General features: G+C 41.9%; 1 protein-coding gene across 2 annotated transcripts in view; it reads right to left on the bottom strand.

Moving 5' to 3' along the window:
• MED1 (mediator complex subunit 1) overlaps positions 1-4,747 on the bottom strand; it is a 29,414-nt gene extending 24,667 nt beyond the window's left edge. Inside the window, exons 1-2 of one of the 2 annotated variants that reach the window (XM_012765915.3) lie at positions 4,501-4,747; positions 780-886 (exon numbers count right to left, since the gene is read on the bottom strand). In XM_012765915.3, coding sequence (XP_012621369.2) covers positions 780-886; positions 4,501-4,525 — 132 coding nt within the window. In that variant the 5' untranslated portion in view covers positions 4,526-4,747. The remainder of the gene's footprint in view (positions 1-779; positions 887-4,500) is intronic. The other variant, XM_075994539.1, reaches the window with a different exon arrangement.
• Positions 4,748-11,910: the final 7,163 nt, after the last annotated feature.

The raw sequence follows: 11,910 nt of genomic DNA on the forward strand, positions 1-11,910 counted from the left end.
GCTGACGCCATGACACTCACTCTAGCCTGGGCAACAAAGCGAGACTCTGCCTAAAAAAAAAAAAAAAAAAAAGAATCACAAACTCTACTAGTGTAAGCTGAGCATACCTAATCCAAAATTACAAAATTCAAAATCCAAAGCTTTTTGAGTGCCTACATTATGTCACAAGTGGAAAATTTCACACTTCACCTCATTTGATGGGTCATAACTTTCATGCACAAAATTATTTAAAATATTGTCTAAAACTACCTTCAGACTATGTGTCTAAGGTAATATATGAAACATAAATGAATTTTGTATTTAGACTTGGGTCTCATGCCCAAGATATCTCATTATGTATATGCAAATATTTCAAAATAAATTTTTAAAAATTCAGAACTCTGAAACAATTTAGGTCCCATGCATTTAGGATAAGGGTTACTCAACCTATAGATGATAGATGCAATCAAAGTAATATCACATTAAAATCAAGGAGCTTAATAGGAAGTGAAATATGCCTCTTTACACCAGTCGATCAAATGTGTCTCTAACAGATGTTATTTCTTAGTACCTTTGCCCAAAGTACCCCAGTATACCATAACTCACAAATAACACAATTTTGTAAATATACCTCCTTCTTAGGTAAACTCCTAAAGTTGACAGCCACCATGTATTCGAGCATTTCGTGATAAATAATATTGAAGACACATTATAACTAGTCTGAATGAGTCCACATGGGTAGCTTAGCTTATTAAATAATTATCTAAGCACAACACTTCCCACTTCACCACAATCCTCACCATGACTTGACGCACAAGCTTAATGGTTTCACTCCAAGGTCTATTTTGGTTAAATTTTGCATGGAGCCGTTCCAGGAGAGAACTCATCTTACTCAGCTTTTCTGACTCTACGATAAAGATCAGAAAACATCATTAGAGTCTACAGCCATACCACCCTGAATGTTCCCAATTCTCATCTGATCACAGAACCTAGGCAGAGTTAGGCCTGGTTAATACTTGGATGGGTGAGAACATCATTAACAATTCTTCTATCAAGACCTTCCACAGTTTTTCAGTTTTTCTTGCAAAAGAAACCCCCACACTTGATCTCAGTAAAAATTCAGTTAAAATAGTTTTCAGTATCACTTACTTCAAAATTTACAAGAAAGATATTTTTAATGGTGAGAAGACACAAAAAATTATCGGTCTGATGTAAGGAACACCTAGAACAGGACTTCTTTCTATTCAAATTTTTTAATGGGAACCAAAAAAAGAGCCATGGCTAATCATGTTTCATGATCAAGCCTACAATTTATTAACAAAGTCATTTAATGATATCCATGAAATCCTTTGCAAAGGTAGAGTATACATTTGAACATGGCCTTACTATAGTTAGTTGGTTTTAAGAGATCCATTTATAAGACAACAGGTTCTATTTGCCATTCAGATTTTTCCTATTTGAATTCAAACTAAGAGTCCATGGACAGGGAAGAGATCAATAACCAAAGGATGAGTTTCCAGCAGTGATAAGAAAAAGGTAGAAAAGATTGGCTCCTGGACTAAGTCCACGTGAATGAACCTCCTAAGCACGCCAACCCTCCTCTAATTCTTGAACTGCCTAGTATGAGCAAGGACCTGTGCTAGAAACCATTGGAAATGATAAACACACAATATGCCTGAGGTGACATCTGTGAAGGGATGGGAATAAGTGAATGTGGAAATAACCAAGACACACTGCAAATTAAGAAATGCTCTTAAATGCAGAGACATGTTACAATTGAAATTCAAAAGAGGAAGAGTTCATAATTAGTTTCAGGGAGGTTACAGAAAAAGTGACAGTTGATGTTGGCATTGAAGGATGAATAGAAGGTATATCAGAGTTAAGGGGCTGGGTGCGGTGGCTCACGCCTGTAATCCTAGCACTCTGGGAGGCCTAGGCAGGTGGATTGCTCGAGGTCAGGAGTTCGAAGCCAGCCTGAGCAAGAGCGAGACCCCGTCTCTACTATAAATAGAAAGAAATTAATTGGCCAACTAATATACATATAGAGAGAAATATATATATAGAAAAAATTAGCCGGGCATGGCGGCGCATGCCTGTAGTCCCAGCTACTCGGGAGGCTGAGGCAAAAGGATTGCTTGAGCCCAGGAGTTTGAGGTTGCTGTGAGCTAGGCTGACGCCACAGCACTCACTCTAGCCTGGGCAACAAAGTGAGACTCTGCCTCAAAAAAAAAAAAAAAAAAAAAAATCAGAGTTAAGGCAGTGAGATGTTCTAAATCAAGATTCAAACTCCTTCCTTGAATGCCCTCACCTTCTCGAAAACTGGTTTTTGGCCTGTTTCAGCCAGTTTTATAGTTCTGGACACATTTCTTCCAATTCCCATTTTTAAAGCATTCATTCAAGCACTATTATAAGTGCTGGGGAGCTGTATGCTGTGGCTCATGCCTGTAATCCCAGAACTCTGAGAGGATGAGGCAGGACAATCATTTCAGGCCAGGAGTTTGAGACCAGCATGGGAAACATATCACGACCCCATTTCTACAAAAAATAGAAAAATTAGCTGGGCATGGTGGCCTGCACCGGCAATCCCAGCTACTTGGGACTGGAGCTGAGGCAGGTGGATGGTTTGAGCCCAGCACTTTGAGGTAGCAGTGAGGTTTGATGATGCCACTGCACTTTAGCCAGGGCAATAGAGCAAGACCCTGTCTCAATAAATAAATAAATAAATGTGCTGCGGATACAGCAGTGGACAAACTAGACAAAAACTGCCTCATGCAGTTTCCATTTTACATTTGTGATGCCCTTGCACCCAAGGAGCACATCTTTCTTCCTCTCTTTCAGAACACATACCATCTTTTTCTTTAGAAGCCTGCTGATAAATATCTTTACTTTGATGCTCAAATCAAACATTTTTGAGCCACTACTATGCAGTGGAGCATGCCTGCAGTCCCAGCTACTCAGGAGGATGAGGCCAGAGGCTCCCCCCAGCCCTGGAGTTGGAGACCAGCGTGGCCAACAGAGCAAGAACACATCTCAAAAAAAAAAAAAAAAAATGTTAGCTGGTTAGCTGTGGGTGTGAGTTTGTAAAAATATAAAATAAGGCCGGGTGCAGTGGCTCACACCTGTAATCCTAGCACTCTGGGAGGCCGAGGCAGGTGGATTGCTCAAGGTCAGGAGTTGGAAACCAGCCTGAGCAAGAGTGAGACCCTGTCTCTACCAAAAGTAGAAAGAGATTAATTGGCCAACTAAAATATATATACAGAAAAAAATCAGCCGGGCATAGTGGCGCATGCCTGTAGTCCCAGCTACTCGGGAGGCTGAAGCAGGATCACTTGAGCCCAGGAGTTTGAGGTTTCTGTGAGCTAGGCTTACACCACAGCACTCTAGCCTGGGCAACAGAGACTCTGTCTCAAAAAAATAAATAAATAGGCCGGGCGCTGTGGCTCACGCCTGTAATCCTAGCTCTTGGGAGGCCGAGGCGGGCAGATTGCTCAAGGTCAGGAGTTCAAAACCAGCCTGAGCAAGAGCGAGACCCCGTCTCTACTATAAATAGAAAGAAATTAATTGGCCAACTGATATATATATATAAAAAAATTAGCCGGGCATGGTGGTGCATGCCTGTAGTCCCAGCTACTCGGGAGGCTGAGGCAGAAGGATCACTCGAGCCCAGGAGTTTGAGGTTGCTGTGAGCTAGGCTGTCGCCACGGCACTCACTCTAGCCTGGACAACAAAGTGAGACTCTGTCTTAAAAAACAAACAAACAAACAAACAAACAAATAAACAAATAAATAAATAAAATAAAAAATAAAATTGCCAGAGATGAATAAGGCAGGCTCCTTGATCTACAGAGTTCAGAGTAAACTGATGAAGATAACTAAATAACAATAATACAGTGAGCCAAAGTAATAGAACTATGTCCAAAATACTAAGGAAGCATTTAAACTGGAGTGTGGAACTTCTAGAAAATCTAAGTAAAGTTCCACAGAAGAGTTGTTTTTCAGCAGTTCTGAGTTCGGCTGAATTCAAAGGATGAGATTCAGCATAGTTTAAAAATATACAATAGCACTGTGACATTCTAGGGAACTGCTGTCTTTTAATATCATAGGGACCTAATCATTTCATTCACAGCAAAACATCCTCCAATACGTTTATGCACAGCTCCGTATCATTGTTTTTATGTCACTATTCAGGCAATTACAATACCTTCTTCTAGAAGGTGTAAGCAGATTTTAGACTCATTGGCCTGATCTCCCACCACTTTAGCCTAAATGTGTCCTGAGGCCCAACTAATTTTCTCTAGTTAAGCAGGAAACCTTCACAGAAGTTGAGAGCCCCATCGCCCCAAAGTCTGAGCTCTATCATCACCAAAGAAGGGATGATCAGAATCTAAAACACACACACTCCGCCTACTGGACTCTATGCCCTCCGTAAAGTGGTCTCCATGGGGAATTAGCCCCCACCTCCCCTCACAAATTGATTCCCACCAGTTGTGTCCCGCTCCCTCCTTCCCCCTCAGTCACTCACCCTCAGTTTCCCCCTGAGCTTTCATCCTGAAGGCGGAAAGGGCCTGGGTCCACCACAAGAGAATAAGCCCTTTCCCACCACTAACGGGGGAAACAAGTTGGCTCGGGCTCCCGGGACTCAGAGCACCAGCAGTCCCCACTCTTCCCAGAAAGGCTCAGTCTGAAGTCCCTGGCGGCAATAAGAGAAGGGTGCTCGAGGCCGCCGCCATCTTCCCCAACGGAACTTCCCAAAGTACGCGAGATTAACCCGGCTCCTGCAAGAGAGAGGAGGAGGGCAGGGCATGAAGATCTCGCGGAAATTGGAAATCGTGATTCTCGCGAGATTTCTTCCAACATAGTCTTCCCTTCAGTCTTGGTTCTGTCAGGCCTCATGCTGCTAGGTATTGAATTTGGGATTCGGTAGGTTTAGTTGCTCTGCTATCACTGGCTTTTTTGTTGTTCTTATTGTGGCAGTTAAACAACTCGCAAATTAAAACCCCCAGATCTCTTTACTGAAAGACTTGCTTTTCAAAGAATATTGGTTTTATCAATATTCAATTACATTTGAATGTAATTGAACCAATTACATTTGATAAAAGAAAGTTTTATCAGTTGTAGTAAGTTTTACCTGAGATACTAGATAGAATTATGTCCTAAGGAAGAAATTGGCGCGTTGCAGCTTTGCAACATGATGTTGAAGGCGAGCCCAGCACACTTAATTACTATTTTCTAATTTTTTTAATTTCAGAAATCTTTCTTGAGCAGTTACAATATTTTTGAAGCTCTGAAAGATTTTGGGTTAAGGTAAACTTGTTTGCAGCAAAGTATCTGATGCTATTAATTATATATGGTATTTATAGGTGATTGTGTTCATTTTTTGCAGTGCTGGTGAAAACAAACAGCTCGTTCTCTACACAGCAAATCACAAAGAATGTGAAGTCATATCTCTCCTGTCAGTAAACCCTCACAAAAATTGAGAGCAATGCTGAGAAGTTCATGCTGGAAACTGAAAAACCAGGCTAAAATACAGCACTGTTAGCCTTGGGTGAAAGTTCTTAATACAGTTTAGGCAATTTTTTTGTTTTTTTGAGACAGAGTCTCACTCTGTTCCCGGGCTAGGGTGCCATGGCTTCAGCCTACATCACAGCAACCTCAAACTCCTGGGCTCAAACAATCTTTCTCCCTCAGCCTCCCGAGTAGCTGGGACTACAGGCACGTGCCACCACGTCCGGCTACTTTTTTCTATATATTTTTAGTTGGCCAATTAATTTATTTCTATTTATAGTAGAGACGGGGTCTCTCTCTTGCTCAGGCTGGTTTCGAACTCCTGACCTTGAGCGATACACCTGCTTCATCTCCCAGAGTGCTAGGATTACAGACATCAGCCCCTGTGCCCCGCCCCTATTTTCTTTTTCTTTTTTTTTTTTTTGAGAGAGATTCTCCCTTTGTTGTCCAGGCTAGAGTGAGTGCTGTGGCATCAGCCTAGCTCACAGCAACCTCAAACTCCTGGGCTCAAGCAATCCTGCTGCCTCAGCCTCCCGAGTAGCTGGGACTACAGGCAAGCGCCACCATGCCTGGCTAATTTTTTCTATATATATTTCTTGGCCAATTAATTTGTTTCCATTTATAGTAGAGATTGGGTCTGCCTCTTGCTAAGGGTGGTTTTGAACTCCTGACCTTGAGCAATCTGCCCGCCTTGGCCTCCCAGAGTGCTAGGATTACAGGCGTGAGCCACTGCGCCCAACCCCTATTTTCAAGGATTCCTATGGGAAAAGAACATTTTGAAAATTAGCCCAGGCCAGGCGAGGTGGCTCACACCTGTAATCCTAGCACTCTGGGAGGCGGAGGCGGGCAGATTGCTCAAGGTCAGGAGTTCAAAACCAGCCTGAGCATGAGGGAGTCACCCTACCACCCCACCCCCCATCTCTACTAAAAATAGAAAGAAATTAATTGGCCAACTAAAAATATATAGAAAAAAGTAGCCGGGCATTGTGGCACGTGCCTGTAGTCCCAGCTACTCGGGAGGCTGAGGCAGAAGGATTGCTTGAGCCCAGGAGTTTTAGGTTGCTGTGAGCTAGGCTGACGCCATGACACCCTAGCCAGGGCAACAGAGTAATACTCTGTCTTAAAAAATAAATAAATAAATAAATATTATGATATAATTCTAGCAACCCTAAAATTGAAGTACAGCAAGCAATTATTGAAGCAAGAATTTAAAAAGATAGTTCATATTTAAAATGCTGTGTCCTTTCCTGTGAAGTGTTCTTCATTAAAAATCTGTGGATTTTTTTATGTTGGCCGCCATAATCATAGATGCTCACAATTTTTGTTAATTCATTAATACATCCAAAGTACCAATGTCTACCAATGTCAGAAACACAGCTGCACTTTGTCATGGAAACTCTACATGTCTGTACTAGCTAGTAAAATTTAAACCTTATAAAGCTTGTAAACAGAGGCTGGACTTGGTGACTGACACCTGTAGTCCTAGCACCTTGGGAGGCAACATAAAGCAACATAACAAGACTTTGTCTCTATATAAAGAAAAAAAATAGAAAAATTAGCCAGACAGACATGCTGGCTCACACCTGTAGTCCCACCTTCTGAGGAGGCTGAGATCATTTGAGCCTAGGAGTTTGAGGTGGCAGTGAGCTATATGATCATGCCACTGTACTCTAGCCCAGGCAATGGAGCAAGACCTTGTCTCAAAAAAAAAAAAAAAAAAAAAAAAAAAGGCCAGCGGGCCGGTGGCTCAGCCTGTAATCCTAGCACTCTGGGAAGCCAAAGCAGGCAGATTGCTCAAGGTCAGGAGTTCAAAACCAGCTGGAGCAAGAGCGAGACCCCCATCTCTACTATAAATGGAAAGAAATCAATTCGCCAGCTAATATATATAGAAAAAATTAGCCGGGCATTGTGGCACGCATGCCTGTAGTTCCAGCTACTCAGGAGGCTGAGGCAGGAGGATTGCTTGAGCCCAGGAGTTTGAGGTTGCTATGAGCTAGGGTGATGCCATAGCACTCACTCTAACCTGGACAACAAAGGGAGACCCTGTCAAAAAAAAAAAAAAAAGCTTGTAAATAGAATAAATTTAATCAAATTTCAGTCACAGAATAGAATCAGAAGTTATCATTCGTCATCTGAAAATACAGATGAAAGGACATCATTGAAAAATATGTACCCTAGAAGCCCTAGAAGGGAAGATAGAAATGTCATTAAACAAGAAAAGCATTCAAGGCATACATAGAAACAATCTTCATCTATGGCAAAATGGGTACAATGGGCAAATTTTAAATGACTAAGGTTTCTTTTTTTTTTTTTAGACAAGATCTCACTCTGTCCCCTGGGCTAGAGTGCAGTGTGTTGTCATAGCTCACTGCAACCTCAAACTTCTGGACTCAAATGATCCTCTTGCCTCAGTATCCCAAGTAGATGGATAGGCAGGCCACCATGCCTGCCAACTGTAGGCAGGCCACCATGCCTGGCTAATTTTTCTATTTTTTATAGAAAATTTTTTATAGACAGGGAGGTCTCACTCTTGCTCAGGCTTAAATTACTGAATTTTGAGGAAGGCTCCAGAGGACCCTTTAAACCTAAAATCTAAAGTCACAAATTGGATTTTTTGATGGAAAAAAATTTATTTATTTATTTTTGAGACAGAGTACCACTGTGTTGCCCAGGCTAGAGTGCTGTGGCGTCAGCCTAGCTCACAGCAACCTCAAAATTCTGGGCTCAAGCAATCCTTCTGCCTTAGCCTCCCAAGTAGTTGGGACTACAGGCATGTGCCACTATGCCTGGCTAAATTTTTCTATATATTTTTAGTTGGCCAATTAATTTCTTTCTATTTTTAATAGATACAGGGGTCTCAATCTGGCTCAGGCTGGTCTGGAACTCCTGACCATGAGTGATCCTCCTGCCTCAGCCTCCCACAATGCTAGAATTACAGGCATGAGCCACTGTGCCTGGACAATATTACCATTTTCTTAAACATTTAGATTATTATTTCAATGATGTGAAATTCGCAAAAAAATTTATTAAATTTAGTTTAACATTTCCTCATATGTTCAGCCTACATAGAAACTTTCTGATCTGTTTTGGGGGATTTATAGGGAAAATATTGCCATCATTTGGCTGATTACCTTGGGGTTCACAGAGTTGTCCTCTTTGTCCCTAGAGGTTATACAAATAAAGCAAATGGAATGGTACTGGAATTTTTTTTTTTTTTTTTTGAGACAGAGTCTCACTTTGTTGCTCAGGCTAGAGTGAGTGCCATGGCGTCAGCCTAGCTCACAGCAACCTCAAACTCCTGGGCTCAGGCGATCCTCCTGCCTCAGCCTCCCAAGTAGCTGGGACTACAGGCATGTGCCACCATGCCCGGCTAATTTTTTGTATATATATATTTTTAGTTGTCCAATTAACTTCTTTCTATTTTTAGTAGAGACAGGGTCTTGCTCAGGCTGGTTTTGAACTCCTGACCTTGAGCAATCCGCCCACCTCGGCCTCCCAGAGTGCTAGGATTACAGGCGTGAGCCACCGCGCCCGGCCGGTACTGGAATTTTTGAATTCAATGTTTTTCTGTAGAATGAAGGGACCCTTATTTTACAAGAGCACTATTCTCACTAGTTATTGGGCCAATACCTACAGTTTATAGTATATTTTATATTTAAAAATTTGGACACAATCTGAATTTCCTATAGTATAATCTTATCTACCAGAAAGAGAAAATGTAGTGCAATACAAAGTGCTGGTTTAGGATGAAGAAAAGAGCCTACCCTGCTCCTGGCACTTCCTACACTGAGGTGTAAATACGGTCGAATCCAACTTCTCTTGAGGGTCAGTTTCAACCTTTATTAGATGTATATAATAATAACCATCCTGATCATCTCACTAGTTTATTTATTTGTTCAACTGAAATTTACTGACAGGCTTAAAAGAGTTCTGTGGAAAATTGAAAAATGCTATAGAAATACAACATTAAGGTCAAAGATTCAGGAAAAAAGCTTCATTCATTCATTTATTCATTAGTGGTCATTAGTCCATTATATCAAGAGGCAATAACAGAAAGAAAGAAAATAATTAGAAAGTTTCTACTGCTGTTTAATCTGAATGATGAAGTTTTCTTCCAGATTTTATTTGACACATCACCATAATGCCTTCTGCCATATAACTTTTCCATTTTATTCTGGGTGCAAAATGCATCCAGAGTAAAAAACTTGACTTCATTTAAAAGACAGAAGGGTAAATACTGTTGAACTCATGCAACTCCTTAGTAAGGTGGGCCAGTCACTCCATCTAATTAGCCAAAGAAGTCTCACACCTTGTGCCATCATGTAAAACATTGGTAGGTACCGTTACATCCTCGCCCTCGCCCTCTTTGTAGCAGTGAATGAGGAGTTACCACACCTGCCTAAGTTCTAGTAGTTAATACTTCTTTTTTTTTTCTTTTGAGACAGAGTCTCACTTTGTTGCCCAGGCTAGAGTGAGTGCCATGGCGTCAGCCTAACTCACAGCAACCTCAAACTCCTGGGCTCAAGCAATCCTGCTGCCTCAGCCTCCCGAGTAGCTGGGACTGCAGGCATGCGCCACCATGCCCGGCTAATTTTTTCTCTATATATTAGTTGGCCAATCAATTTCTTTTCTATTTATAGTAGAGATGGGGTCTCGCTCTTGCTCAGGCTGGTTTTGAACTCCTGAGCTCGAGCAATCCTCCTGCCTCGGCCTCCCAGAGTGCTAGGATTACAGGCGTGAGCCACCGCGCCAGCCGATCTTTTTATTTATAGTCAAGATTTATGGACATTTAGATAAAAATTTTTCTTTGGTAGCCATGTGAACAAAAACAAGAACATTTTCATGAAGTGATTTTGACACTGGCCTCTACCTTCATTCAGAATATTTTTTGGTCTCTAGTGATTGATTGATCTTGTTTCTGTCTCTCTCTCTCTCTCTCTTTTGAGACAGGGATTCACTCTGTCTCCCCCTTGATGTCTCCCCCTATGATGATGATCATCATAGCTCACTGCAGCCTGGAACTCCTGGACTCAAGGAATTCTCCCACCTCTGCCTTCCTAGTAGCTAAGAATACAGCCACCATGCCCAGCTAATTCGTTTATTTTTTTTTTTTTGAAGGGGGTGGATGCTGGGTGGGGGAGGGGAGGTCAGCGGGTCTTGCTATGTTGCCCAGGCTGGTCTTGAACTCTTGGCCTCAAGCATTCCTCACACCTCGGGCTCCCAAAGTACTGGGATTACAGGTGTGAGCCACAGCATCCAGCCCTGATCTCATTTTTGCCAAGTCCCTTAACTTTTCCAGGCATTAGTTTTCTCACCTATACATTCGTATTTCAGATGTCTACTATGAAAATGGAATGAATTAGTGTGTAAGAAGTTTTGAAAAGTGAAAAATGAGGGGCCAGTGTAAGATTCCATTATTTTTCTAGTTCATTAGTACTGTGCTTTTCTTGTTCATAATTATAATCTTTTGTGTGAGATTAAAAGGCTAAATTATCGGGTCTGGCGAGGTAACTCACTCCTGTAATCCTAGCACTCTGGGAGGCTGAGGCGGAAGGACTGCCTGAGCTCAAGAGTTCGAGACCAGCCTGAGCAATGAGTGAGAACCCCGTCTCCACAAAAAATAGAACAAATTAGCCCAGCATGGTGGCACGTGCCTGTAGTCCCAGCTACGTGGGAAGCTGAGGCAGGAGGATGGCTTGAGTCCTGAAGTGTGAGGTTGCTGTGAGCTAGGCTGAAGCCAGGGCACTCTAGCGGGAACAACAGAGTGAGACTGTGTCTCAAAAAAAAAAAAAAAAAAGGCTAAATACCACATAAGAGCCAAGGGAGGATCCCAAGATGGGATAACCTTTCTAGTCCTTAGATTTGAAAGCAAAGGGTGGAGAGAGACGTAGTGCCACACAATGGGAGAGCTTGTGCTTTGGTGTCAGAAAGACATGAGTTTGAATTTTGGCTGTGGCACTTACTAGACTAGCTTTGTTACCCTAAATTGTTCAACTTCTCTGAGTCTGTCTAGGATTCCTTTTCCGTGAAATAGGGATGAGAACATGGTGTCCTTCAGGGTAGTTGTGAAAATTAAACATCAGGTTTGTAAAATGCCTGGCACATAGTACATACAATGTAAGTGGGAAGCACTGTTTAAATTCTCAAGGACTTGGGTTGAGAAGTCCCCACATTCGCCCTTTGCCCTGTTAAAAATATGCTTATCCCCGTAGTTAAAAGACTTGTTACAAAGCAAGCTAAAATTAGTTTGCACTGGAGCCTGGGAGTATTTGTTCAATGAGTTATCCATAAAGTTTTTGGTTGGAAAAAAAAAAAATCTGCTAGCTCCATTTCAATAAAGGTTTGCTCAAATGGGGAGTGGGGAGTTTATCGCGAGAATCTGAAGAGCTGCGTTTCTTGGTTGAACCTGTTCTCGCGTTGTTTGATC

Source organism: Microcebus murinus, chromosome 18 (genome assembly GCF_040939455.1).
Source record: "Microcebus murinus isolate Inina chromosome 18, M.murinus_Inina_mat1.0, whole genome shotgun sequence".
NCBI lineage: Eukaryota > Metazoa > Chordata > Mammalia > Primates > Cheirogaleidae > Microcebus > Microcebus murinus.